At 43.4% G+C, this 24,060-nt stretch overlaps 1 protein-coding gene across 6 annotated transcripts in view; it reads right to left on the bottom strand.

Annotated features, from left to right (window-relative positions):
• pcdh19 (protocadherin 19) overlaps nucleotides 1-24,060 on the bottom strand; it is a 101,765-nt gene that overhangs the window by 35,407 nt on the left and 42,298 nt on the right. For 3 of the 6 annotated variants that reach the window (XM_029726037.1, XM_029726022.1, XM_029726003.1), the window contains exons 3-4: nucleotides 15,103-15,158; nucleotides 11,802-11,974 (exon numbers count right to left, since the gene is read on the bottom strand). In XM_029726037.1, the coding sequence (XP_029581897.1) occupies nucleotides 11,802-11,974; nucleotides 15,103-15,158 (229 nt within the window). Of the gene's footprint in view, nucleotides 1-11,789; nucleotides 11,975-15,102; nucleotides 15,159-24,060 lie in introns of all 6 variants that reach the window. The other 3 variants (XM_029726013.1, XM_029726030.1, XM_029725993.1) reach the window with 1 other exon arrangement.

Raw genomic sequence — 24,060 nt, forward strand, 5'->3', positions numbered from 1 at the left:
TTAGTGCTTCCACAGACTTCCACAGCCCATAAACACCAAATCAATCAGAACCACAATAGCCTGGCAGACTGGAGACGGCTAGCACGAGGCCCGGGCTGGGCTACTCATATTTCAGTCTGTTTTCTCTTTCCTCCACCCACAGTCCCCTCCTCTCTAGCTTTATCGCTCTGCCCCGCTCTCTCTCATTAACCTTTAAACACACACACACTCATTTGCTCGATCCAGCACACAGATGCAGACACACAGATACACATGCATGCACATGGACACAATCTCCAGACACACAACCTCCAGACACAATCTCTCTCTACCTTTCTCTTTCACACACACACACGTGCATACGCAGACACACACAAACACACAGATTTGAAATTCAGGTGCTGTAATACTACTCTCTCCACTCCCTGTCAACTCCAGGCACATGACATGTCCTTAATCTCTCCCCCTCTGTTCAGTACCTGATCCCTGATCCCCCTGTATTGTTCTGCTGCCCAGCTCAGGCCTCCTCCATCGACTACTCGCTACGTGTTCGACAAACAATTGTGATTCCACTTGGTTTGTGAGGAGATTATTAACACACCTAGCCTAGCATGCCTAGTAACTACAGCGGGGTCATGAATAAGCAATGGAAAGAAGTATCCAAGAGCCCTATTTTCTCTCTCTCTCTCTCTCAAATGAATACCAGGGATTGTGTGGAAAATGAGCTGTCAGGGAAGGAGATGCATCAGGCTCATTGGAGGAGCCCTAGGAAATAATGAAGCGCTCCACCGTTTCTCCCTGATACCTTCAATATGCTCCTATCCATGTCAAGTGCATGTGAGTTAAACAGTCGTCCCTCTCGAGCTGATTAAATACTTTGGGTGTATTGTGGAAGGCTGGGACGTTAAGGGAATGTTAGGCGAAGGTTCAGGGGACGTTGATACAACGTTAGAGCGACGTTGTCTTGTGAGTCACAGGATGGAGAGGAGGGAAGGCGGGAGATATATTTTGTGTGTGTGCGTGGTGCAAAGCGAGCAGCAGCCATGTTAGGGGTTGAGAGAGAGGAGAGGAGAGGGCCTCAAGACTGAGTGGAAGACACGCATTTGACCCTCTTCTCATGCTCTCACGGCACACCTCATATCTCACGCATTGAAAAGTACTGCGTTTATTTTTCTACTTAGTCCACTGTATAGTCAGGGCGTTAACTTTTCAACTGTGCTCCAAATCTTTTTGAAATCAGAGGATCTGCGCCTGCAATTTAACATCACGAGCTGAACCTCTATCATTGTCCTGTCTTGCCACAGCACTGTGAACCGCAGAACACTTACTGGAAGCATAAGATTGGTCTAATTCTGTAAGTATTCAAGGGGACTGGATACATACTTTAAAGAAACACCCCTCAAGATTAGAGTGGGGCTGAATGGAGAGAGAACTTTCTCCGCTGAGTGTATAAAACTGTAAAAAGAGCAGCATGGTAGCGCTGTTTTATGTACAATGTTGTCAACATAATTTGGTTGCTGTTACTCCCTATTGCAGAAGGCAGCCTTTTGACAGCATGTACTAAAGTCGATTTAATCCACACTTGCATGTGTATGTTATTATTCTAGAGCGGGGACAATAAATATAAACATTATTTGGTTAGGGTGTAGGGGCAGATTTCTGTAATCTTGTCTTCAGGAGATTTTATTACTTATTTACTTTATTTACTCCGATCATTGGAACAATTATCATTCTTAACAATGGGCAAAAATAAATGTAATTACTGTGCTTGTCAACAAGAACACTACTGTTATTCCCCACAATTATTATTCCACTTCTTCCCAATTTGTCCAGTGTAATTGCATATTTGAAATCTGATATGGCTAATTGTGTCTTTTAAAATGAATTATATGAGACTATGCATTATTGCAGCCATTCATGGACACTTTTGAATATGTCATACCAATAAGCATTGGATTTAAAATGCTCCAGGAATCAAATATAATTTTAGACATTTTAGTATTGTGCACATGCTATGCAGAGATGGTAGGGGGACTCACAACTCAAACACGTCATATTTTGTCTATGTAGAGTAAAATGATGGCAAGGATCTTTAACTAGTAGGCATAAACCACCGGAATATTGATATTCATTAGATTTTTCTTGAAGGTTGGGGGATTTTGATGAGTTAGTTGTTATAACAAGAACATTTTCAAACACCCAGCACTTCAGGGGAGGCCAACCCTCTTGGAGAGCAAGCATGTTTTTCTTCCCGCCTATTTTAAAGAGAAAATATTTGTGTCCTTAACTTGAAAGCAGTCTATGGACAAGGAGACTGTAATCTATGATTTGGTTATCCACTGCCATCAACCATCAACATTACAATTGTACTTAAAATGTCATCCTCAAAAGATCTCTAAGTAACAAAGTTGGTGTATTTTGAGTGCTAATTTAATGTTCAAAGCATCCTGAATACACCTAACCTGTGGTTTTTATTACTTTTTTACCCTGGTCATACACCTAAGCCATGTCAAAATATGTAGAATTGCAGAAAAATAGCTTTAAAAAGTACAATTTTCCATCTAGGAGATATGCCAGGGTGCAATGAAATTCACATAGGAGATCCACTCCAAGCTTTTTCAAAAGATGGCATCCCTGGTAGAATGAGTTTTTATACTAATTTGGTTTGTCTAATATGCTGCCTACCAGTCTACTTGTTGTCAACATTTCATCTCAAGTCGTTCAAACAGTTCCATATTTGACTAGGCAATTCTACATCATTCTACACAGAAGACAACATGGACTGTTGCCGGGCAGAAACAACTAAAAGTCTTTGGAGTTTGATGTTTAATTCAATCAAATGTTAATATTTATTTTAGCAGCTGTCGAATCCTTTGACACACTCATGGGGGTATTTTGCCTGCCGAGAGAGAGAGAGAGAGAGAGTGACAGAGGAGAGAGAGAGAGAGTGATGGAGGAGAGAGAGAGAGAGAGAGAGAGAGAGAGAGAGAGTGATGGAAGAGAGAGAGAGAGTGATGGAGGAGATAGAGAGAGAGATAATCAGAGATAATTTTCTCTCTTCCCTGTTTATTTTCCCTCTTCAAGACTGCTTACTAGACTTTAAATTCCTCTCCCTCCCTCTCTCCCTCTCTCCCTCTCTCTCAGGTTGTCAGCACAAACCCTGCTCCTGTTGATGTCCTGATTCTGACACCTACAGTGGGGGAAAAAGTATTTGATCCCCTGCTGATTTTGTACGTTTGCTCACTTACAAAGAAATGATCAGTCTATAATTTTAATAGTAGGTTTATTTGAACAGTGAGAGACAGAATAACAACAAAAATATCCAGAAAAACTCATGTCAAAAATGTTATAAATGATTTGCATTTTAATGAGGGAAATAAGTATTTGACCCCTCTGCAAAACATGACTTAGTACTTGGTGGCAAAACCCTTGTTGGCAATCACAGAGGTCAGACGTTTCTTGTAGTTGGCCACCAGGTTTGCACACATCTCAGGAGGGATTTTGTCCCACTCCTCTTTGCAGATCTTCTCCAAGTCATTAAGGTTTCGAGGCTGACGTTTGGCAACTCGAACCTTCAGCTCCCTCCACAGATTTTCTATGGGATTAAGGTCTGGAGACTGGCTAGGCCACTCCAGGACCTTAATGTGCTTCTTCTTGAGCCAATCCTTTGTTGCCTTGACCGTGTGTTTTGTTTCATTGTCATGCTGGAATACCCATCTACGACACATTTTCAATGCCCTGGCTGAGGGAAGGAGGTTCTCACCCAAGATTTGACGGTACATGGCCCTGTCCATCGTCCCTTTGATGAGGTGAAGTTGTCCTGTCCCCTTAGCAGAAAAACACCCCCAAAGCATAATGTTTCCACCTCCATGTTTGACGGTGGAGATGGTGTTCTTGGGGTCATAGGCAGCATTCCTCCTCCTCCAAACACGGCGAGTTGAGTTGATGTCAAAGAGCTCCATTTTGGTCTCATCTGACCACAACACTTTCACCAGTTGTCCTCTGAGTCATTCAGATGTTCATTGGCAAACTTTAGACGGGCATGTATATGTATTCTTGAGCAGGGGGACCTTGCGGGCGCTGCAGGATTTCACTCCTTCACGGCGTAGTGTGTTACCAATTGTTTTCTTGGTGACTATGGTCCCAGCTACCTTGAGATCATTGATAAGATCCTCCCGTGTAGTTCTGGGCTGATTCCTAACCATTCTCATGATCATTGCAACTCCACGAGGTGAGATCTTGCATGGAGCCCCAGGCCGAGGGAGATTGACAGTTCTTTTGTGTTTCTTCCATTTGTGAATAATTGCACCAAATGTTGTCACCTTCTCACCAAGCTGCTTGGCAATGGTCTTGTAGCCCATTCCAGCCTTGTGTAGGTCTACAATCTTGTCCCTGACATCCTTGGAGAGCTCTTTGTTCTTGGCCATGGTGGAGAGTTTGGAATCTGATTGATTGATTGCTTCTGTGGACAGGTGTCTTTTTTACAGGTAACAAGCTGCCGTTAGGAGCACTCCCTTTAAGAGTGTGCTCCTAATCCCAGCTTGTTACCTGCATAAAAGACACCTGGGAGCCAGAAATCTTTCTGATTAAGAGGAGGTCAAATACTTATTTCCCTCATTAAAATGCAAATCAATTTATAACATTTCTGACATGCGTTTTTCTGGATATTTTTGTTGTTATTCTGTCTCTCACTGTTCAAATAAACCTACCATTAAAATTATAGACTGATCCTTTCTTTGTCAGTGGGCAAACGTACAAAATCAGCAGGGGATCAAATACTTTTTTCCCCCACTGTATCAGCATTTTCATTAGCAGATCAGAGGAGTACAGACATAGTTCAGTAAAGTATCTTCTCTGCATTGTGTATTTTTTATTTTTATACAAACCCCAGTTGTCCCACTTGTGCCTCAGTCCCTCAAGTCGATTTGTATCAACTTATTTAGCTAGCTTGCTAATAGGATGATAGGGCCCTGTCTGAGGTGAAAGAGCGAGAGAGATGGAGAGACAAGGAGAAGGGGGAAGGATGAGTGGGGCAAAGTAGAGAGGAATCTGTGCCCCATGGAGGGGCTTCATTCCTGGGCTTCTGTTTAGGGAGCACACCCATGGGGCATGGATGGGAATGATGAATGGGAAAGCCCCTCAGGGGTGAACGATATGGAATATGTGAGGAAAGAGAGAGACTAGTGTCCTGCGGCCGCTAATATAGCTGACTTGTGCCCCTCTGGTGCTAAAGCCAGGACAAATAGCTTTTCTGACCCATACTTTGCCCCTTACAGTCATAATCCCAAAACAAAAGACCCCTGGCTAACTAAAACCCTCAAAATGGTCAACAGGAAAAATACATAAAAGGCAACAAAAAAAGACAGAGCATGTAAAAGTCAAGTTTCCACGCATTGATAACTTCCATGCTTAACTAGAGAATCAGAGAATCTCCAGTCCTTAACATGGCTCATTCATGTCTGCAAGGGATTAAGTAAGCGCTTCGATAATCAAAGGATGCGTGGGGGGATGTTTGCCTGTTCTCCTGTGAGACACTAATGGTCCTCCAGAGCAAAAGTTAGCATGTAGTACATTTTCGAAAGAAAATCCCCTTGACTTTCACTGTCAAAGCCCTCTCTACTGACTCAGACTATAGTACAGCTACTGCTGGATGCCAGAGACACCACACATTATGGAGTATCACAAATCAAGACCAGGAGGATAAATAGAAATGCAGGAAATGGACAAACAAGCCGGTAATAGAGTGCAGAAAGGAAGCCTGTAATAGAGGAAGCCTGTCTATGGTGTGAGAGAAACCCAGAGCCTCACAGAGACATCTCTATATTGGGGGATTCCCGCACTGGGACTTATAAGACAAGGGGTAGGGGGTTGTGTGTGTGTGTGTGTGTGTGTGTGTGTGTGTGTGTGTGTGTGTGTGCGCGTCCCTCTTTGTACAGAGGTAACGTTACATCCCACTGTGCAAACGCCACCTTTACATGGCACCTGTGAGAATAGTAAACATTTGCACTGTAAGCCTAGGGAACGCACAGGAGGGGATTTACTGCACTCCCCTTATCCTCTTTCATTACTTCCTGTGTGCGTTTTTCTTCCAAACACAAGAAAACATCACAATAAAAACACAAAAGGCAAGGCTTTTGTATGCAGAGCCTGTGTTTGTGTCCTTTGGGGCAATTGCAGTGTGTTTTGCTGTAGAATGAGAAAGAGAGACAAACTTCAGATCTGAGGTATTTCCATCCAAACACATCTAAATGATGGGGTGTTTTACAAACCTGACTATTTGCTTTGCTCACACACATTTCCCTTCGGTAAACGGGGCTACTGCATGGTCAGTGTCTGTTTACTTACTGTCAATTAAGATGGATGTGTCTGAGCGTACCGTGGTTTCACTCCCCTCAGAACCATTGTGGCTCTCACATCTTATTCCCTATATAGTGCACTACTTTTGACCATTGCTTTGGCAATGTTAACATAGGTTTGGAGAGAGAGAGAGAGAGAGAGAGCGCTGTATTATGATAGGACCTTGTCTGAGGGGTAGAGGAAGATAATGTGGCTGTGTTGATTCTGTCGAGCTTAGCCCCGGCCCCGGCATACACTTTAACTGTGTAATTAGACCACTGAGATGGTAATGGTAGTACAATTCCATTTGGCTATGTCGTTACGTTAGTGCATGTGTAAGGGTCTTTCGGTCAATTCATTTAATAATTATGAACAGGCCCTCATTACTGACGAGCCCTTATGCAGCTTTACTGCCACAGTCTCCCTTTAAAGACATTGAGAAGACAGACATTGTCGCATCCCAAATGGCACCCTATTTCCTACATACTGCACTACTTTTGTCCAGGCCCACTATGGGCCCACCATAGGCCCACTATATAGGGGTTAGAGTGCCATTTGGGATGCAAGCTTAGAGGAGGAATTAAGCCATTTTGTTCAGTGCTTCTCACTTCTTCTTTTTCAAGTGAGGGAGAAAATGGCCTGTAGCAAGACCATATTATAACTAGATCTAGAGGAGAAGAAGAAGAGCCCAATAACAATAGAGACGAGGATCCAATTCCGAATAGATATTTTGTCCTTATCTATTCTGCTATGGTCAAAGCAAGTAGTGCCCGCCTGCCAGGCAGTGTGAAATAGCCTCCGTCATTCTGTTTACCAGTTTACTTACATTCTACATTCCAGGAGTGTGCATCCATCTCACTGAAACAGATACAATCACCACGAGCGTTAATGAAAAAAGAGCTGGATGCGAAAAAAGCTCTCTCACTCTCTCTTTCTTTCTCTGCCTCTATTCTCTATTCTCTGCCTCTATTTCTCTCTATCTATCCCTTTTAGTCTGTCGTTCTTTCTCCACATAATATTCTTCATGTACATATTTTTTAATTGTCTCCAATAATGAGTTCCCTAGACCTGTCAGTATTCAATAATGAGTTCCCTAGACCTGTCAGTATGTATCTTTTGGAGGCGCTGGCATTTTTGCGGAGAGGCTTGTGAAATAATGACGTCCAGCTAACCAATAGGTGTCGAACTCACTAATCATTGTTCATTACTGTTTGACACTGCAGAGGCAGCAGTCCAACTGCAGCTAGCCTCCCCATGCAGGTAACATGCAGATACAGTATACACACACACACACACACACACACACACACACACACACACACACACACACACACACACACACACACACACACACACACACACACACACACACACACACACACACACATACACACTTCAACACGTGCAGGCATGCCAACTCATTCACACGCAAGCACGCATGCACACACTCATAGACACTCACACACACTCCCTGCCCTGGCACTGATGAGCCCCGCCCAACCAACCAGTACCATGCTGGACTTCAACACTAGCCACTAAGCCAGATCCACTTCAATCCACATGCCTTAAACAGCAGCATCCCCTACAGATGAAAACAGAAGTGGAAGAGACTAAACTAAACTTCCCTATTGCCCTCCTATCACAACATCATGCCACCTCTCTCCCCTACCCATAATGTTTTGGGGTAAAAGGCTGGCAAATTATCCCAGTAGAACAGCTGTACGTGAGGCCACGTGATCCTGAGCTAACAACTTCCTAATTGGCTCTGCAGCCCATTCCCCACTATTGAGAAGGTTCTCTGTGGGGAAAAGGAAGCAGGAAAAAAAACCTGACTCCCTCATAAATAACTTCCTTACACATTTTTTCATTCACTTATTGGGCTCTCTTTCTGGAGCGAGGCTGAGAGAAGTGATGAGGGAGCATGAAAAAGGAAGACTGAAAATGTGCAAGTGTAGCCAGAGATAGCGGTGGTTTGAGAAAATGGAGGGAAAATCAGGTAGACGGGGCGGTTGCTAAGTGCCTACATTTGGACACCATCACACTTTGGCTAGAATTTCATTTCGCCATACATGTCCTATATTAATGTTTTCCTCCATAGCAGAAGCCAATGACCAAGTATGTAGGCTAACTCTACAAATTCAAAGATAAACTGAAGTGAAGCATCATGGGTAATATGCAGATGTGGTTTTCCCTATTGACCAATGGACTTGTTTGATTGTTTCAAGTTGCTAAGATGAAAGGCCTTGTCATCGAGACTGAACAAAGCATGGCAAATCTAGCTTCTTGTCTCCTCGGAAAATAAAATAATTGTTAACTAGAGTAGGAGGCAAGCCAGTCAAATGGCTGCTGTTCATTTAAGCAATAAGGCACGAGGGGGTGTGGTATATGGCCAATATACCACGGCTAAGGGCTGTTCTTAAGTGCAACGCAACGTGGGGTGCCTGGATACAGCGCTTAGCCGTAGTATATTGGCCATATACCACAAACCCCAGAGGTGTCTTATTGCTATTATAAACTGGTTACCAACACAATTAGAGCAGTAAAATAAATGTTTTGTCATACCTGTGGTATACGGTCTGATATACCATGACAGTCAACCAATCAGCATTCAGGGCTTGAACCACCCAGTTTAAAATATCAGTTCACACACTGACGCCCCTGCTCTGTGCTCTCCCAAGTCTGAGCACCTGTGTTTCCTTAGAGCTGGGTAAACACCCCCAGGTGCATACAGTACTAGCGCACAGGTCTGTGCCAGTTTCTATCCACCTACTGCTCTCTCGCTCTCTCATTCTCCATCCTTTCGTGTTCTCTCTCTATCGCGGTCTATAGGCCTATCTTTCATTCACTCTCAATTAAATTAAATATAATTACATTTCTTCACAGGTCTGTGCCAGTTCCCACTACCTTTCTCTGACACACACACACCCTCGCTTTCAATTCAATTTCAATTTAAGGGCTTTATTGGCATGGGGAACATATGTTTACATTGCCGAAGCAAGTGAAATAGATAATAAACAAAAGTAAAATAAACAATAAAAAATTAACAGTAAACATTACACTCACAAAAGTTTCAAAAGAGTAAAGACATTTCAAATGTCATTATGTCTATATACAGTGGTGTAATGAAGTGCAAATATAGGTTGTATTTACAATGGTGTTTGTTCCTTTCTGGTTGTCCTTTTCTTGTGGCAACAGGTTACACATCTTGCTGCTGTGATTGCACACTGTGGTATTTCACCCAATAGATATGGGAGTTTATCATAATTGGATTTGTTTTCGAATTCTTTGTGGGTCTGTGTAACCTGAGAGAAACATGTCTCTAATATGGTCATAGATTTGGCAGGAAGTTAGGAAGTGCAGCTCAGATTACACCTCATTTTGTGGGCAGTGTGCACATAGCCTGTCTTCTCTTGAGAGCCAGGTCTGCATACGGCGGCCTTTCTCAATAGCAAGGCAGTATTCACTGAGTTTGTACATAGTCAAAGCTTTTCTTACGTTTGAGCCAGTCACAGTGGTCAGGTATTCTGCCACTGTGTACTCACTGTTAAGGGCCGAATAGCATTCTAGTTTGCTCTGTTTTTTTTTTGTAAATTCTTTCTAATGTGTCAAGTAATTATCTTTTTGTTTTCTCATGATTTGGTTGTGTCTAATTGTGTTGCTGTCCTGAGGCTTTGTGAGGTCTGTTTGTTTTTGTGAACAGAGCCCAAGGACCAACTTGCTTAGGGGGCTCTTCTCCAGGTTAATATATCTGTAGGTTATGACTTTGTTATGGACGTTTTGGGAATCACTTCCATTTAGGTAGTCTTTACTAGTTGATTCTAAGATTTGTATTCGATCATGTATATGTTTTTGCTGTTTGTTCTATGTTAAAGAGCCAAAAAGATTGGAGAAGTAGTTAATCCATACATCTCCATTTTGGATAGATAACTCTTCCTGTTGTTGTTTGTTTAGAGTTTTCCAATTTCCCAAGAAGTGGTTAGATTCTATGGATTCTTCAATTACATTGAGTTGATTTCGACGTGCCGTTCCTTCTTTTCCCGTAGTGTATTTCTGTATTGTTTTAGGAATTCACCATAGTGAAGGCGTAAGCTCAGGTTTTCTGGGTCTCTATGTTTTTGGTTAGATAGGTTTCTCAATTTCTTTCTTAGGTTTTTGCATTCTTCATCAAACCATTTTTCTCTCTTTTTTTCCCCCTCCATCTCCCTCCCTCTCACACTCAGTCCCTTTCTCGCTCCCCATCTCCCTCTCTCACATGCTCAGTCCCTTTCTCGCTCTCCCTCTACCCCTCCACCTCCCCACCTCTAATCCTCAGTCCCTTTCTCGCTCTCCCTCTACCCCTCCACCTCCCTCCCTTTCATGCTCAGTCCCTTTCTCACTCTCCAACTACCCCTCGATCTCCCTTCCTCTCACACTCATTCCCTCTCACCCCCCCCCTTTCTCTATGACACTTCTTCACATAAGCTCCCCCTCTCCACTACACTAGAACCATGGAACCAGGAACCACTAACTGACTAGCCGTAGTGGAGAACGAACATGACCCCTTCCACTTCCCCTGCCAGGGATTCGGATGTGTCGTTAAACTGTGGAAGTCGGCAAAGAAACATCAACATTAATTCCTCCGCTAAACGATCCTGCTGAATAATGTATGAGAGAGGTTACAACAATATGTAGAGCCCCCACCCACCCACCTTCCACCTTTGTCAGCCTAATTGCTCTTGCTATCTGCCATTCAAGTGCCTCAGAAGTCTGCTGCCAACGAATACTGCCAGACAGACATGGCTAGGCCTACTATCAGGCAATAATGTTACCGGAGCCTTGTATCAAAGGCTGCCCTGGCTGGGAGGGATCCCTCTACATTAGCACCGGGACTTCAAAGGAAAGTACTGAGGTATTCACACAGATCTGAGGGCCCTTGTCTGAAAGTGGGCATAATGCTCTGCTTGGTGTAAACACACAGATACACACTTAGAAATATAATTAATTCTACATTTCAATTTTAAACTTTGGTCATTTAATAGACACTCTTATCCAGAGGGACTTACAGTCAGTGCATTCAACTAAGGTAGATAAACAACCACATATGACAGTCAAAGCCAGCAAAAGGATTCTGGGAGAATGGCGTTGGGGTTGAAGTGTGCTGGTGGTTGTCAGACAACTTTGAACATGATCACTGCCAGTTGAATTCTTATTCTATGGACACACACACACACACACACACACACACACACACACACACACACACACACACACACACACACACACACACACACACACACACACACACACACACACACACACACACACACACACACACACAGGTCTCTCAGGCTTAAGTAGGAGTGGGCATAATGTACCGCTTAAAGGTGCTCTGGGTGGCGGTGTAAACCGTAACACACAGTTACCAAGTAACTGATGGGAATTCTTATTCTAACACTAAGGGATGAATGATGAGTAACACACACAGCTTTCCACACCTTTTCTCCTACCTTGGTCAGGCAGCTGGCAGACGTTGGGGGGCACGGTCATATTGAGCACATCGTTGACTGCCGTGTCTATGTAGTGGCCTCTCTGGACGTCGTGCTCACTGTCCGTCTGGTCGCTCTCCTCGTGCCCGCTGTCCTTCAGACTATTGCCCTCCAGGTCCTTGAATGTCGATGTGCTACAGAGGGAAGGAGGGAGGGAGGGAGAGGAGGAGAGAATGTTGATTTCCTGTCACATCAACTTCAATCAGAAGCTCTCTCCTTTCTCCTTCAGCACCTCTCCCCCTCAATCTCTCTCTCTCTCTTTGTAGATCTATTTTTTTGCTCTTTCTTTCTTTGCTTTATTACATTTTTCTCAATCTTTTCCCTTTTTCACTCTTTCCTCCTTGACTGCTAAATGAACGTGTCTCTCTGCATCCTTCACTCTCACACAGCTCTCGAGGCACTGGAAACGTTGACACAAGGAGAAAGATGATAGGCATCTTCAGGAGGACTCCTCTTAACTCTGGCCTCAGCTATATAAAGGACACGACTTCACAGCCTTCCACATTTTATTAGTGTAGGGAACAGAACCTTGCTACTCCTGCAGTAATCGGAAGGTGGTGATTGTGATGTTGGTGGTGGAGGCACAGATAAACTCTGTTGGGGCTTTTTGGGATTAAGAGGCCATTATTTTACTCGGCTGATAGCGGAGCAGAGAGGCTGCAGGCTGTTTCTAAAAGGGACAGCGTGGGTGCCGATGCACTGACTTCAAGGGCATCGCTAGTGTGAACCGTTGTGACTTTAAAGACCCACTCTGGACATTGACGGACGTTTTTATCATTTAAATTGATGAGATTATTATATACCCATTGATTCATTAAGAATATCACTTGTAAATGAGAGAAGAGAAGAAAAGAGAAGGAAAGAGAATGTAAGAGAAAGCCCTTCCTTCAGCTTTATAGCAAATCAAGTGTCATAGCTGCCGTTGTGTTGTTTTTCAAAAAAGGGAGGGGGCCTTTAAAATGGGATGCAATCAATCACTCTCTACTGTTCAATCAAAGGGGCATAGAAAATGCTATGCGCACATACAGTATGTTCACAGATTGCATCTGTCTTGTTCGGGGCTTACAGCGAATAGAGGCAGGGGAGAAAGGCCATCAGCAGCTGTATAGCTCATGCATGAATTCCATTCATTTGATTGCCACCCCATTGGAACAAATTGTGCTATGCAAACAAGACTGGTATTGAGGGAGGGGGTGAATGTATACATGTACATCAACATGTAGCAGAGTGAGAGAGGAAAGAGAACAGAAAGAAAGAGAAGGAAATAGAAGAGAAGGAAATAGAAGAGAAGTAAATAGAAGGAAAGAGAAGAGAAGGAAATAGAAGAGAAGGAAAGAGAAGAGAAGGAAAGAGAAGATAAGTAAATAGAAGAGAAGGAAATAGAAGAGAAGGAAATAGAAGAGAAGTAAATAGAAGAGAAGTAAATAGAAGAGAAGGAAAGAGAAGAGAAGTAAATAGAAGAGAAGGAAATAGAAGAGAAGTAAATAGAAGAGAAGGAAAGAGAAGAGAAGTAAATAGAAGAGAAGGAAAGAGAAGAGAAGGAAAGAGAAGAGAAGTAAATAGAAGTAAATAGAAGAGAAGGAAAGAGAAGAGAAGGAAAGAGAAGAGAAGGAAAGAGAAGAGAAGGAAAGAGAAGTAAATAGAAGAGAAGGAAAGAGAAGAGAAGGAAAGAGAAGAGAAGGAAAGAGAAGTAAATAGAAGAGAGGGAAAGAGAAGAGAAGGAAAGAGAAGAGAAGGAAAGAGAAGAGAAGGAAAGAGAAGTAAATAGAAGAGAAGGAAAGAGAAGAGAAGGAAAGAGAAGAGAAGTAAATAGAAGAGAAGGAAAGAGAAGTAAATAGAAGAGAAGGAAAGAGAAGAGAAGGAAAGAGAAGAGAAGAAAATAGAAGAGAAGGAAATAGAAGAGAAGGAAAGAGAAGAGAAGGAAAGAGAAGAGAAGGAAAGAGAAGTAAATAGAAGAGAAGGAAAGAGGAGAGAAGGAAAGAGAAGAGAAGGAAGTAGAAGAGAGGGAAAGAGAAGTAAATAGAAGAGAAGGAAAGAGAGGAGAAGGAAAGAGAAGAGAGGGAAAGAGAAGTAAATAGAAGAGAAGGAAAGAGAAGAGAACAGTAGAGAAGGGAAGGAATGAGAATAGAAGGAAATAGAAGAGAAGGGAAGAAAAGAGAAGGAAATGGAAGAGAAGGAAATAGAATGAAAAAGAAGGAAATAGACGAGAAGGAAATAGACGAGAAGGAAAAGGAAGAGAATGAAATAGAAGAGAAGGAAAGAGAAAAGAAGGAAAGAGAAGAGAAGGTAAGAGAAGAGAAGGTAAGAGAAGAGAAAAGAGAAAAGAGAAAAGAAATAGTAGCAGCAGCAGTTCCCATCTTTCCTGTGAGAAGCCTGCCTGGGAAAGGGAGAGAGATAGAGGGAGTGCAGTGGTGGTAATGATGGCTCTACATCTCTCTGATGTTATCAGTGTTATGGCATCTGTCCCAGACCACAGGCCCACATGCTCCTAGGGGGGATAGCTTTGTAGTGTGCTGCAGAGGCCCCGCTCAGGCGCTTTGTTTACATAAACACAGGGAATCTCAAATGGGGATGGGCTCAAACAAAGGGAGGTTGGAATGTTTCATAGCTGCAGGTAAAAAGGGGGAATTATAGTCCTGGCTGCAACCCCCCCCGAATCGCTGCAGGCCGTTATTAGGGTTGTCTACACTACCCCCCTCAGAACCACTAACTCCCCTAATATCCTGCTTCAGGTGGACTCAGGAATGCACTATTACTAATACCTCACAAAGACAACACTTGTGCTCAGCTCAATGTTCTCAAAATGGCAGACAAATTAACTTCATTATTGGTACTTTCGTAACAGCATTGAGCTGATGTATTTTTATACACTGAGATCCAACTGCGCTGCGAACCTCTTGCCATATATTGAAATCACTTTCCCGGCAAAAATGTTATTTGATTTCTTTTAATCTTATTTATCGTGATGTGTAAGTTGTTTTAAGAGCCGCGATTTAGCAGGAGTTTTTTAATGGGAATGGGTAGAATTATTCATGATGTGAAGATAGAGAGTCATACAGGTGACCTAACAGGGCAGGAAGGGAACATTTTAGAGTTGAATTCCAAATTGTATTCTTGATTCTGTCAATTTGTATCGAATACACAGAACAAACACTGATTTTCACAACATGCGCACTCATGCATTTGCAGCCAATACCATCAGACAATTATGGGTCACAATGATTGATAGCTAAAAGAATAAAATTGTCTAATCGAGAAGTACCTTTTGATAAGGTGTGCTCGGCTGTTTACGTAGCTGGAGTCGATATAGTTCTCCGTCTATAACAGAAGATTGGGTGAGGAGGGGGAAGAGGAGAAAGAGGGGGAAGAGGGGGAGGAGAGAAAAAAACACAGAAGAGATGCATTTAATTACGTAGGGAACCAAATAATGTTACACCGGTAATTGCCTTTCAATATACATTTTATTTTACACAAAGGGCTGGTGAGCGAGCCTCTGCTTTCAAAGGCAGAAACCATTCTCTTTCAAAGCACACCCAGGGAGAGAGAAAGGCAGACTAGGAGCTGAGAGAGCTGAGGAAAGTGCTGCAGTGAGCAGGGCCTCTCCTCCCTCCCACCCTCCTTCCATCCTCTCCCTCCCTCCGTCAGACCACAGTCTTCAAAATGGGATCATTAGGGAGGACAGTGCATCACGCTGAGAGATAGAGCGAGAGAGAGGAGGAAGAGAAGTTTCCCTTTTTTCTCCTCTCTAGATCTCTCTCTTTCTCCTCAACCACTTTTGAGCAGATTGGAATCTATAAATATTAAATAAATAAAAGTGTGGAAAGAAGAAATTAAGAGCGTACCAGGGGGAATCTTAACTTTGAGCAATAGCAGATGAAAATCCAGCACGGAAGAATCTGCATATGATGGATCTCTGACCCACATAGTTCCAAGGCATCATGCGTTTAACTTTTTAACTTCACACATATTTTTAGAAAGAGGTTGAGGGAGAGGGGAGCTCTGACAGCGGAGAGAGAGGACGTTGAGGTATCCCCTTGTGTCTGGTGAGAATCTACTCAGTAAAAGGAATCCAGCATTCAACATAAAAATAAAATCCCCCAACATGTATAGAAGACTGTTGTAGTGAGTTAGAGAGGAGAGTACTGACAGGGGAGAGAGGGGACATTGAACAGGTAGTCCTTTGTGCTTGGCCAACATCCACTCACATCCAGATAACATGTCAAGAGGGTATCAAAGGCACTCTCAAAGGACATCCCCAGGCGGCCCATAAAAAACTCCTTGATCTGACCCTTTCAACATACTTTGATAATATGCAGTTGTTTTCCTGTGGGAAGAGGGAGAAATTCCTCTCATGGACTCATTACATCCCAGATAAAGGGATAGAGAGACAGTCAATGGCTCCCATCCGGTGAGGAAGTGTTACTTCTCAAACATCCTGAAAAAAGAATCACCCCTAGATGAACGAGGTTAATGCAGGCGGTGGAGCGAACTCACTGATTATCAAATGAGGGACACTTCTTGCCGGCTCGGCCCTGCTGTTCAGGGGAGCGGGGAGCCGTGTGCAACGGGGAGGCAGCGAGGCAGCAACGCAGGGTGACCAAACAGATTTGGATTAAAAATGGCACTTGAGTTTTGCTTTCGCCTTGTTAGACGGTGAAACCTAATCCCCACCCTCTCCAGCTGAACCTGTGTAGGTTGAGGCAGAAACCACAATGCAGAAGAGAGAGAGAGGCTTTTGATGGTCTTTATTGAGACATCCTGATTGACTTAAAAACACCCCATAAAACATGCCCCCACGCTTCATTAAAAAGCAAAGAGAGTGAGAGAGGGGGGAGGGGGGTAGTGTTACCTGTGGGAAATAGCACCCTGTGACCCAAAATGTTTTTATTTAACTAGGCAAGTCAGTTAAGAACAAACTCTTATTTACAATGACGGCCTAGGAACAGTGGGTTAACTGCCTTGTTCAGAGGCAGAACAACAGCTCTTTATCTTGTCATCTCGGGGATTCGATCTAGCAACCTTTCGGTTACTGGCCCAACGCTCTAACCACTTGGCTACCTGCCACCCCAAAATAGCACCCTGTGATCCCGTTGTGGTCTTTGAAACAATGGAACAGCTTGTTAATGCTAGGTAAATGCATGTGTCTGTGTTTGTTTTACTCTTTAGTAACGCTGGAATTTTCTCCCTGAGCTTCAAATACAAACACAATGCAAGCATTATCATAAATATCATAAAGGTATCAGCGCTAGCATTGTTCTTAGAGGAACTTCCATGCTTTAACAAAGTACTGTACTTTAGTTCACAGAAGTGTAAAATAAGTAAGTAGCCTTGTCTTGTGCGAGCCGGAACAGCTCATAGGCCAGGAGCCTATCTCCTGTTTCTGTTGCGTGAGTCAGCTTGGTGTACAAGTAAACCCCCTGGACAGGACACTAGTCTATCACAGGGCCTTACCCCCAATCTATCTCCCTGATGCTGAATGCCAAGCAGAAACACAACAGGTCCCATTTTTATAGTGTTTGGTATGACTCATTCAGGAATTGAACTCGCAACCTTACAATCTCAGGGCAGAGGCCACTAATTGCAGACCGTAAATTAGGGGGATTTTCCTATATAGGCATTTCTAGATATCACGTTACATCCATTGATGCGCACCATTTGTCTGAACCCAAAAGGGTTCTACCTGGAAACAAAAAGGGTTCAACCTGGAACCAAATAGGCTTATCCTACAGGGACAGCTGAAGAAGACTTTTGGAACCATTTTTTCTAAGAATGTACAACAGGTCTATTTCAACTATATTCTTATAGGGGCCAGATGTAAAAACGTCTGGGGGGGGGGGGGTTAATTAGAAAAGAAGTGGAGGGCACTAAACCAACGTGAGTAAAGGTGCAACCAAAACATTTGATAGGGCAAAATGCTCACTCACCATTTTTTACATTTTATTTAAACAACTATTAAAAGCTTAGGTCATTTTAAAATGATCTGAAAACTAAGCATCTCAATAAATAACACAAAGATAGGTAAAATCAGGTACTGACAAATTCCAGTCTGAAGTTATGCTTTGAAATAATTTCCCTCAGTCATTAGGTGTTTTTTGTCACACTCCCTTCTAACGAGTCCTTGTGTATCAGAGATGGAAACAGAAGGCACGTACGTGTTTCTGAGAGTCGTAGCTTTCAGGAATGGGGTCATAATGCTTAAACCATTCAAATTCTAGAGCCACATTCATATGAAGAAAAAATGATCAACATGCCACATAGGCGCTAGAAACCTTGAGGAACCACACTATAGACAACCAAAATAGTGCTCCTCGTTTTGGAACTGAAATTTGGATTTTGGCAGGGATTTTTTTGCAGACTTTTATTAATTTTCATAACTCAACCACCAGTCTAAATTAGTAAATGGGTCAGTTCTGGCCCATAGGCCGCCAGTTGAATAGCCCTGGTGTACTAGAATGGTTAATTGTACACCAATGTAAGTCACAGTTGTTATTGTGGGTTAAATGTCTTGTTTTTTCCACCGCCTCTGTCTAGTAGACTAGGCCTGCCAAAATACCTTCAATCACAGGCCAAATAAGGCCATTGTTTGTCGTCTCACCTCCACGCTGGCTAATTACCTCTGCAGCGAGATAATATTGTAATTAGCGAAGACGGCAGGGCAGGCGGCCTCCTGATTGAGATTTGAGAGATGACGATGCATCTGGACGCACTGAAGGTTAGCAGTTAGCTGCGGCGGGCCGCTTTTTCCCCTCCGTCTAATTAAACTTTAACTCATTGTTATCAAGGAGATAATTAGTAAAAAGCCATTTTAATTAACATTTTATTAGCTGCCCTTAATTCAGAGCGCACCATGGCGTGTTTGCTCGACAAGCAGTGGATAGAGAACAAAACTCCTTTGTTCCTGTCAGGCTTGACTCCATTAATATCAAACGTAATTGGGTGTCTGCAATTATTTTCGCTAGTCTTACCGGGGTTGGACGTGTACGCACTGTATGTAGATATATAAATATATATCGTATCATGTGTTTTTTTGGTGGAGTGCGCCACCTGTGCTCCACTTCGGTCCCAGTGAGCCCTCATTATAATGTCTTGATCTCCATCTAGCCCGGGCATTCAGTGAGAAGCTAATGTGGGAGTAACAAGGGGAAAACTTTATTAAAGAGATACACATTTCCTGATAAATCTTACTCTGGATCGAGCCCTGTAATTGGTTTGGAATAGCAAGCATGGCATTGAATGTAGTCCAGAGAGGAGTGGTGGAGTGTAGTCCCGAGAGGGGTGGTGGAGGGTAGTCCCTAGAGTAGCGGTGGAGGATTGTCTTGAAAGGAGTGGTGGAAGGTAGTCCTGAGAGGAGTGGTGGAGGGAGGGATGATACTTAGGCTCTATGGTGGTTTAGTTATCTACACACTGGGCTACGTCATAAAGACTGCATTTCCCAAAATGCACTGCTCAGTGTTCACCACAAGTCATGTCATTGTAACCCCTTAAGAGTGGTATTCCATTTTTTTATTGTTATTATTATTTGTATGGGACAATATACAAATGTTTGTGAGAAAGATAATGAAAAAAATACAATTTTATTGAGTAAATATATTTATTGGTTTCTTTTCATTTTGATAAAAGATGAAAATGCAATGAATTTAAGGTTATTTGTTGACGTAAATATAGAAATGTCCTGATTTTAAGGTTGTCATTAGATTTGGGATGGGGTAAAATTAAAATAATAATGTGGTCCCCAGAAATTCTGGTGGAATAAATGTGGTTCCCAGAAATGAGTTATTCTAGGTCTTCTGCCCTCAAAATGATTTGATCTGTCATTCAACTGTACACTAGAACAGCTTACATGGACCCGTGCTCCCCCAAGGGACTCTATTCATCAGAAAAATCGGTGGCAATAAAGTGAGTGCATCCCCACTGGCACAGACGTCAGTTCAATGTCTATTTTTTATTCACATTTGGTTGAGTTGTCAACTAATATGAATTCAACATGAAATCAATAAAACATTTATTGAGGTTAAAAGTTATGAAATTCCTTTTCTTTGATTCCTTTTTGCAAATGCAATCAGTTTCCCACATTGATTCAATATCACCACATGGAATTTTGTTGAAATGACGTGGAAAAAACGTTGATTCTGTGGGTTTCCTCTATTATCACATAGGCAAACACAAAACAGAAAAGTGCACAACCTTGCCTAGTGCATTGATAAGGAGGCACTCTGGAGAGGGTCGTTCTGAGGCAGAATACGGACAGATACATTAGCAGGGTGGCTTCCTGTAAAGAAATGTACCATCCACCTCTATCTACTGTAGATGACCGGATTTCAAAAGCCAGAGGAGGACATGTCAATATTTCTCGCTCTGAGGTTGAGTTTCAGGCCGATGGAGGATGAGGAGAGGCCCGCTTAACTACCGCGAGGCCACCGCAAATGGTACTTAATCAGGTTGGATAATGTGTTGTTGTGATCTGAGTGGCCCCAGTTTGATGACCGGAGTTACTCTATCCCCGTAATTATTGTTCTGTTTCGTCTGGAGAAGAGGAGGACAGTAGGTTTGCAGCGTTTTGGGGAGTTAAACAAAAGCGGGCCATTTTTCTGTTGCCGTGTGACTGATAGGTGGTGTCATAGTGAAAGGGGGGATGGAGGGAGGGAATGAGGGAGGAGGGAGATAGGTGACACTTTACCCCCAAGGAGTCTTCTCTATCTCCTAGCCCTCTAGCTCCAGCCCTAAGGCCTCCACATTTCCCCTCGATTCCTCCTGTGAAGGGGGCACTAGTGGGATCCTCCTCTGTGGCGCTCTTACTCCCGCAGCAGAGAGAGGAAAAGCAATCTCCCCGCTTAGTGGCTGCCGTGAGATTTGATTTGTCTTCCTTCCCAGTGTGACAATTGGTTCCGTAGTACGGATGCAAGTGTATTCATTGTATATGGGGGTGAAGGGGGCACACAGAAAGAGAGAGAGTGTGTGTGTGTGTGTGTGTGTGTGTGTGTGTGTGTGTGTGTGTGTGTGTGTGTGTGTGTGTGTGTGTGTGTGTGTGTGTGTTTGTGAATGCGTGTGAGCGTGTGAGCGTGCGCGTGTGTGTGTGTGTAGGAAAAGACGGGTTGGGAGCAGATACAAACACCAGGCCAGTTCAGAAGGTATCAGGAAAATAGAAAAAATTATAACAGATGATAGAAATCTTGTCACACCACCGCCTCAGCAATTTATGTTTTTTTAGTTTTTTTATCACTGTCAAGTCCCGATACATCAACCAATGCAATTAGCATTTACACAAGGGAGGGATGCAAAAAAATGGTGGACTAATTGAAGCACCACACTTTCGCCGCAAATTATTCATTATTGTGCCGTGTCCTTGTTTTCGGCGCTGTAGATAAAATGGCCATTAGTTTGCCATTTAATTCCTTTCAGAAGAGCGAAACACTTAACTCAAATGACTAAAACCTTGCTGGGACTTGGTTGCAATGAGGAGTTGAGTGAGTGGTGGTAAATAAAAACGTGCCATTGAGGTCTGGAAAGAGGAGCACTCCATGTCTGTCATGGATGCAGGCCTCTAATCCTGTCAAGTTGTTCTGCAGACACACTCGGCCGAGGCTGTATCACTTAAGTGAGTCACACAGCCTCTGGCTACACCATTCCTTCAACACTACATCTATAAATAAGAAAATAGTCCACAACATCATCAACGTAGAAAAAAACATGAACTTCCACAATTAAAACGGATTGATGGCGTTCCATCAGGCTTATTTTCACGCCTGATTTGGTCCTTCACACTCTCGGTCTGCAGTCTCAGTGTTGACTCATCTTATAGCAGGGCTTACTCATAGGGTCCCTTGAGTCCCGGGAAGGACATTTTGTTTATATCCTCTTCCGCAGGAAGGGGACAGCTAGTAGGGATCAGTGAGAGAGAGGTGTGTGTGTGTGTGTGTGTATGTGCGCGTGCGTGTGCGCGTGCCTGTGTGTGCGCGTGTGCGTGTGTGCGCGTGTGCGTGTGTGTGTGTGTGTGTGTGCGTGCGTGGTTATGGTTGTGCAGCCTCTCATCCTACACCCTGCTCTTGCACATTCTGATCGTGAAAAGAAATACTCACCCTTAAGCCTCTCACACTCTCTCTGTCACGCAAGTCTCTCTCTCTTCCCCTCTCCAAAAAACGCTGCTCTGACAAACTCTGATTTGCATGCCTGTTTTGCCGCCCCCGCCACCACTGCTACTGCTGACGCCACAACCGACCTGCTACTGTAGAACCCCTAACCAGCTCAGATTTGCTCTGTGTGGCACTACCCATGACAACACACCAGACCACCATAGCACCTGGTATGAGTGGGAGTTATGCAGCGTTTACCAACAAGAGAGGGTGGAAACGCTCATCTAGACTGTATGGGTTGCTAATATCCCCCCCTTCACCACACACACACACAAACACACACACACTTATAGAATTTCCTATTGATGCTGTACCATTTTCTAGGCTATAGATTTCCCTCTTCCGTCAGAGAAGCCCAGCCCCCTCAGGGAGGCTCAACCAGTAAACAGGGGGGAAAGAGCGCCTGAGGCACCACACCCATGGAACTAGTGGATGAGACTACACATTCTCTTTCTGAAGTGCGCCATATGATGAATACAAGGGTTAGAGTTGTTACCATTTAATGTCAACCAGCAAACTCAAATTACGGTCGATCTATGGTGACAAGAGGGCACGTCTGATGAATAACCTGCCACGTCCTCGACATAATTTCACTTCATCACCTGTCAATTCAGCCCCCAAACTCAAATTGCCACAATTGGGAATCAATCTTATTATGAAAGTGAGCGAGGAGGGAATGTAGTAATGGCTTTCTGAAAGCTGAGCTAAGAAATGGAGTTTCCCACTTCTTTGTGTCAGCAGGCACTGTGGTATTGCTACTATGTTCACACAGAGAGACTGTGTCCCAAACGGTACTATATTCCCTATATAGTGCACTACTTTTGACCATGGCCCCTAGGGCTCTAGTCATAAGTAATTCACTATGTAGGGAATAGGGTGCCATTTGGGGCACAACTACAGAAAAGCATTGGCAGACTAATAGTGAATCAAACACAGGACTGACCTTGACCACATGTGTTGTGGTGTCGTCGGCATTGTTTTGACCCAACTATACAACCGGTCTACCGAGGGAGGAAACACAATGAAACAGATATGTCAACACAATACTCCTACTTCCTGGTTCAAGTCTTTCTCTATTTCAGATCTTTCTCTCTGCCTTCCTGTGTGAAACGGAACAAATATTTGCCCATTTTGTTTGAAAACAATCGCCAACTGTTCATCCTAATGAATTGAGGAAAAGAAAAGATGAAGAGGTGTGGATATTTTTTTTTTCCTGCCTCGGCATCTCTGGTTACACACACACACACACACACACAGACACACACAGACAGACAGACAGACAGACAGACAGACAGACAGACAGACAGACAGACAGACAGACAGACAGACAGACAGACAGACAGACAGACAGACAGACAGACAGACACAGATTTCCCTTGTGTTTTGATCCTGTAATAGTGTAAAAGCCTCAATAGCCAAGCACAGGCTATAACATCCCAGTCAGGCCTGTATAAGCTTGGTCTCCTTCGGCTCCATTTGTGTGCAAGTGAGTGGAGATGTGATTAATTATACATACATTAATAGCAAAAGTATGAATAATTCATGAGGTCGTCAAACGTCAAAGCTACTTTCCCTCCCTTTCAGCGTGATGAAAAGATTTTTAATAATAGACCCTCGTCCAGAAGTCTGTTGCTGCATTCCAGAGGACGGGGCCTGAGAGGGTTTGTTTTAGCCTGATCTTGTTGTTGTCTTACTAGAGAGAAGCATTGTTCTAGCCCACCGCACCCAGTCAGAGAGAGTCGGAGAGGAGTGGAATAGCACCTGTGTTGTGCTTTGTCCGTGTATCTGCCTTTGTGGTAAAATGCAAATGAGACGAAGACAATGTATCCACTGAGTAGCAGGTTACCTGTGTAACATCAAGTTCAGTAGAGTCACGCCATTGACATATAGAGAAGGGAGGATGGGGAACTGTGGTTACATTTGAGACTTGTGTGTGTCAAGTGTGTTAAGACAATACGTGTGTGTGCGTGTTTCTATGTGCGGTTGGGTGTGTGTGTGTGTGTGTATGTTTGTGTGTCAGCGGGTGCCTTTTTTAAAGCTATCTATTATGCCCGTCTGTCTTGAGCAAAATCCTGAAGGAATGCGTCGAG

This window comes from Salmo trutta, chromosome 3 (assembly GCF_901001165.1).
Source record: "Salmo trutta chromosome 3, fSalTru1.1, whole genome shotgun sequence".
NCBI lineage: Eukaryota > Metazoa > Chordata > Actinopteri > Salmoniformes > Salmonidae > Salmo > Salmo trutta.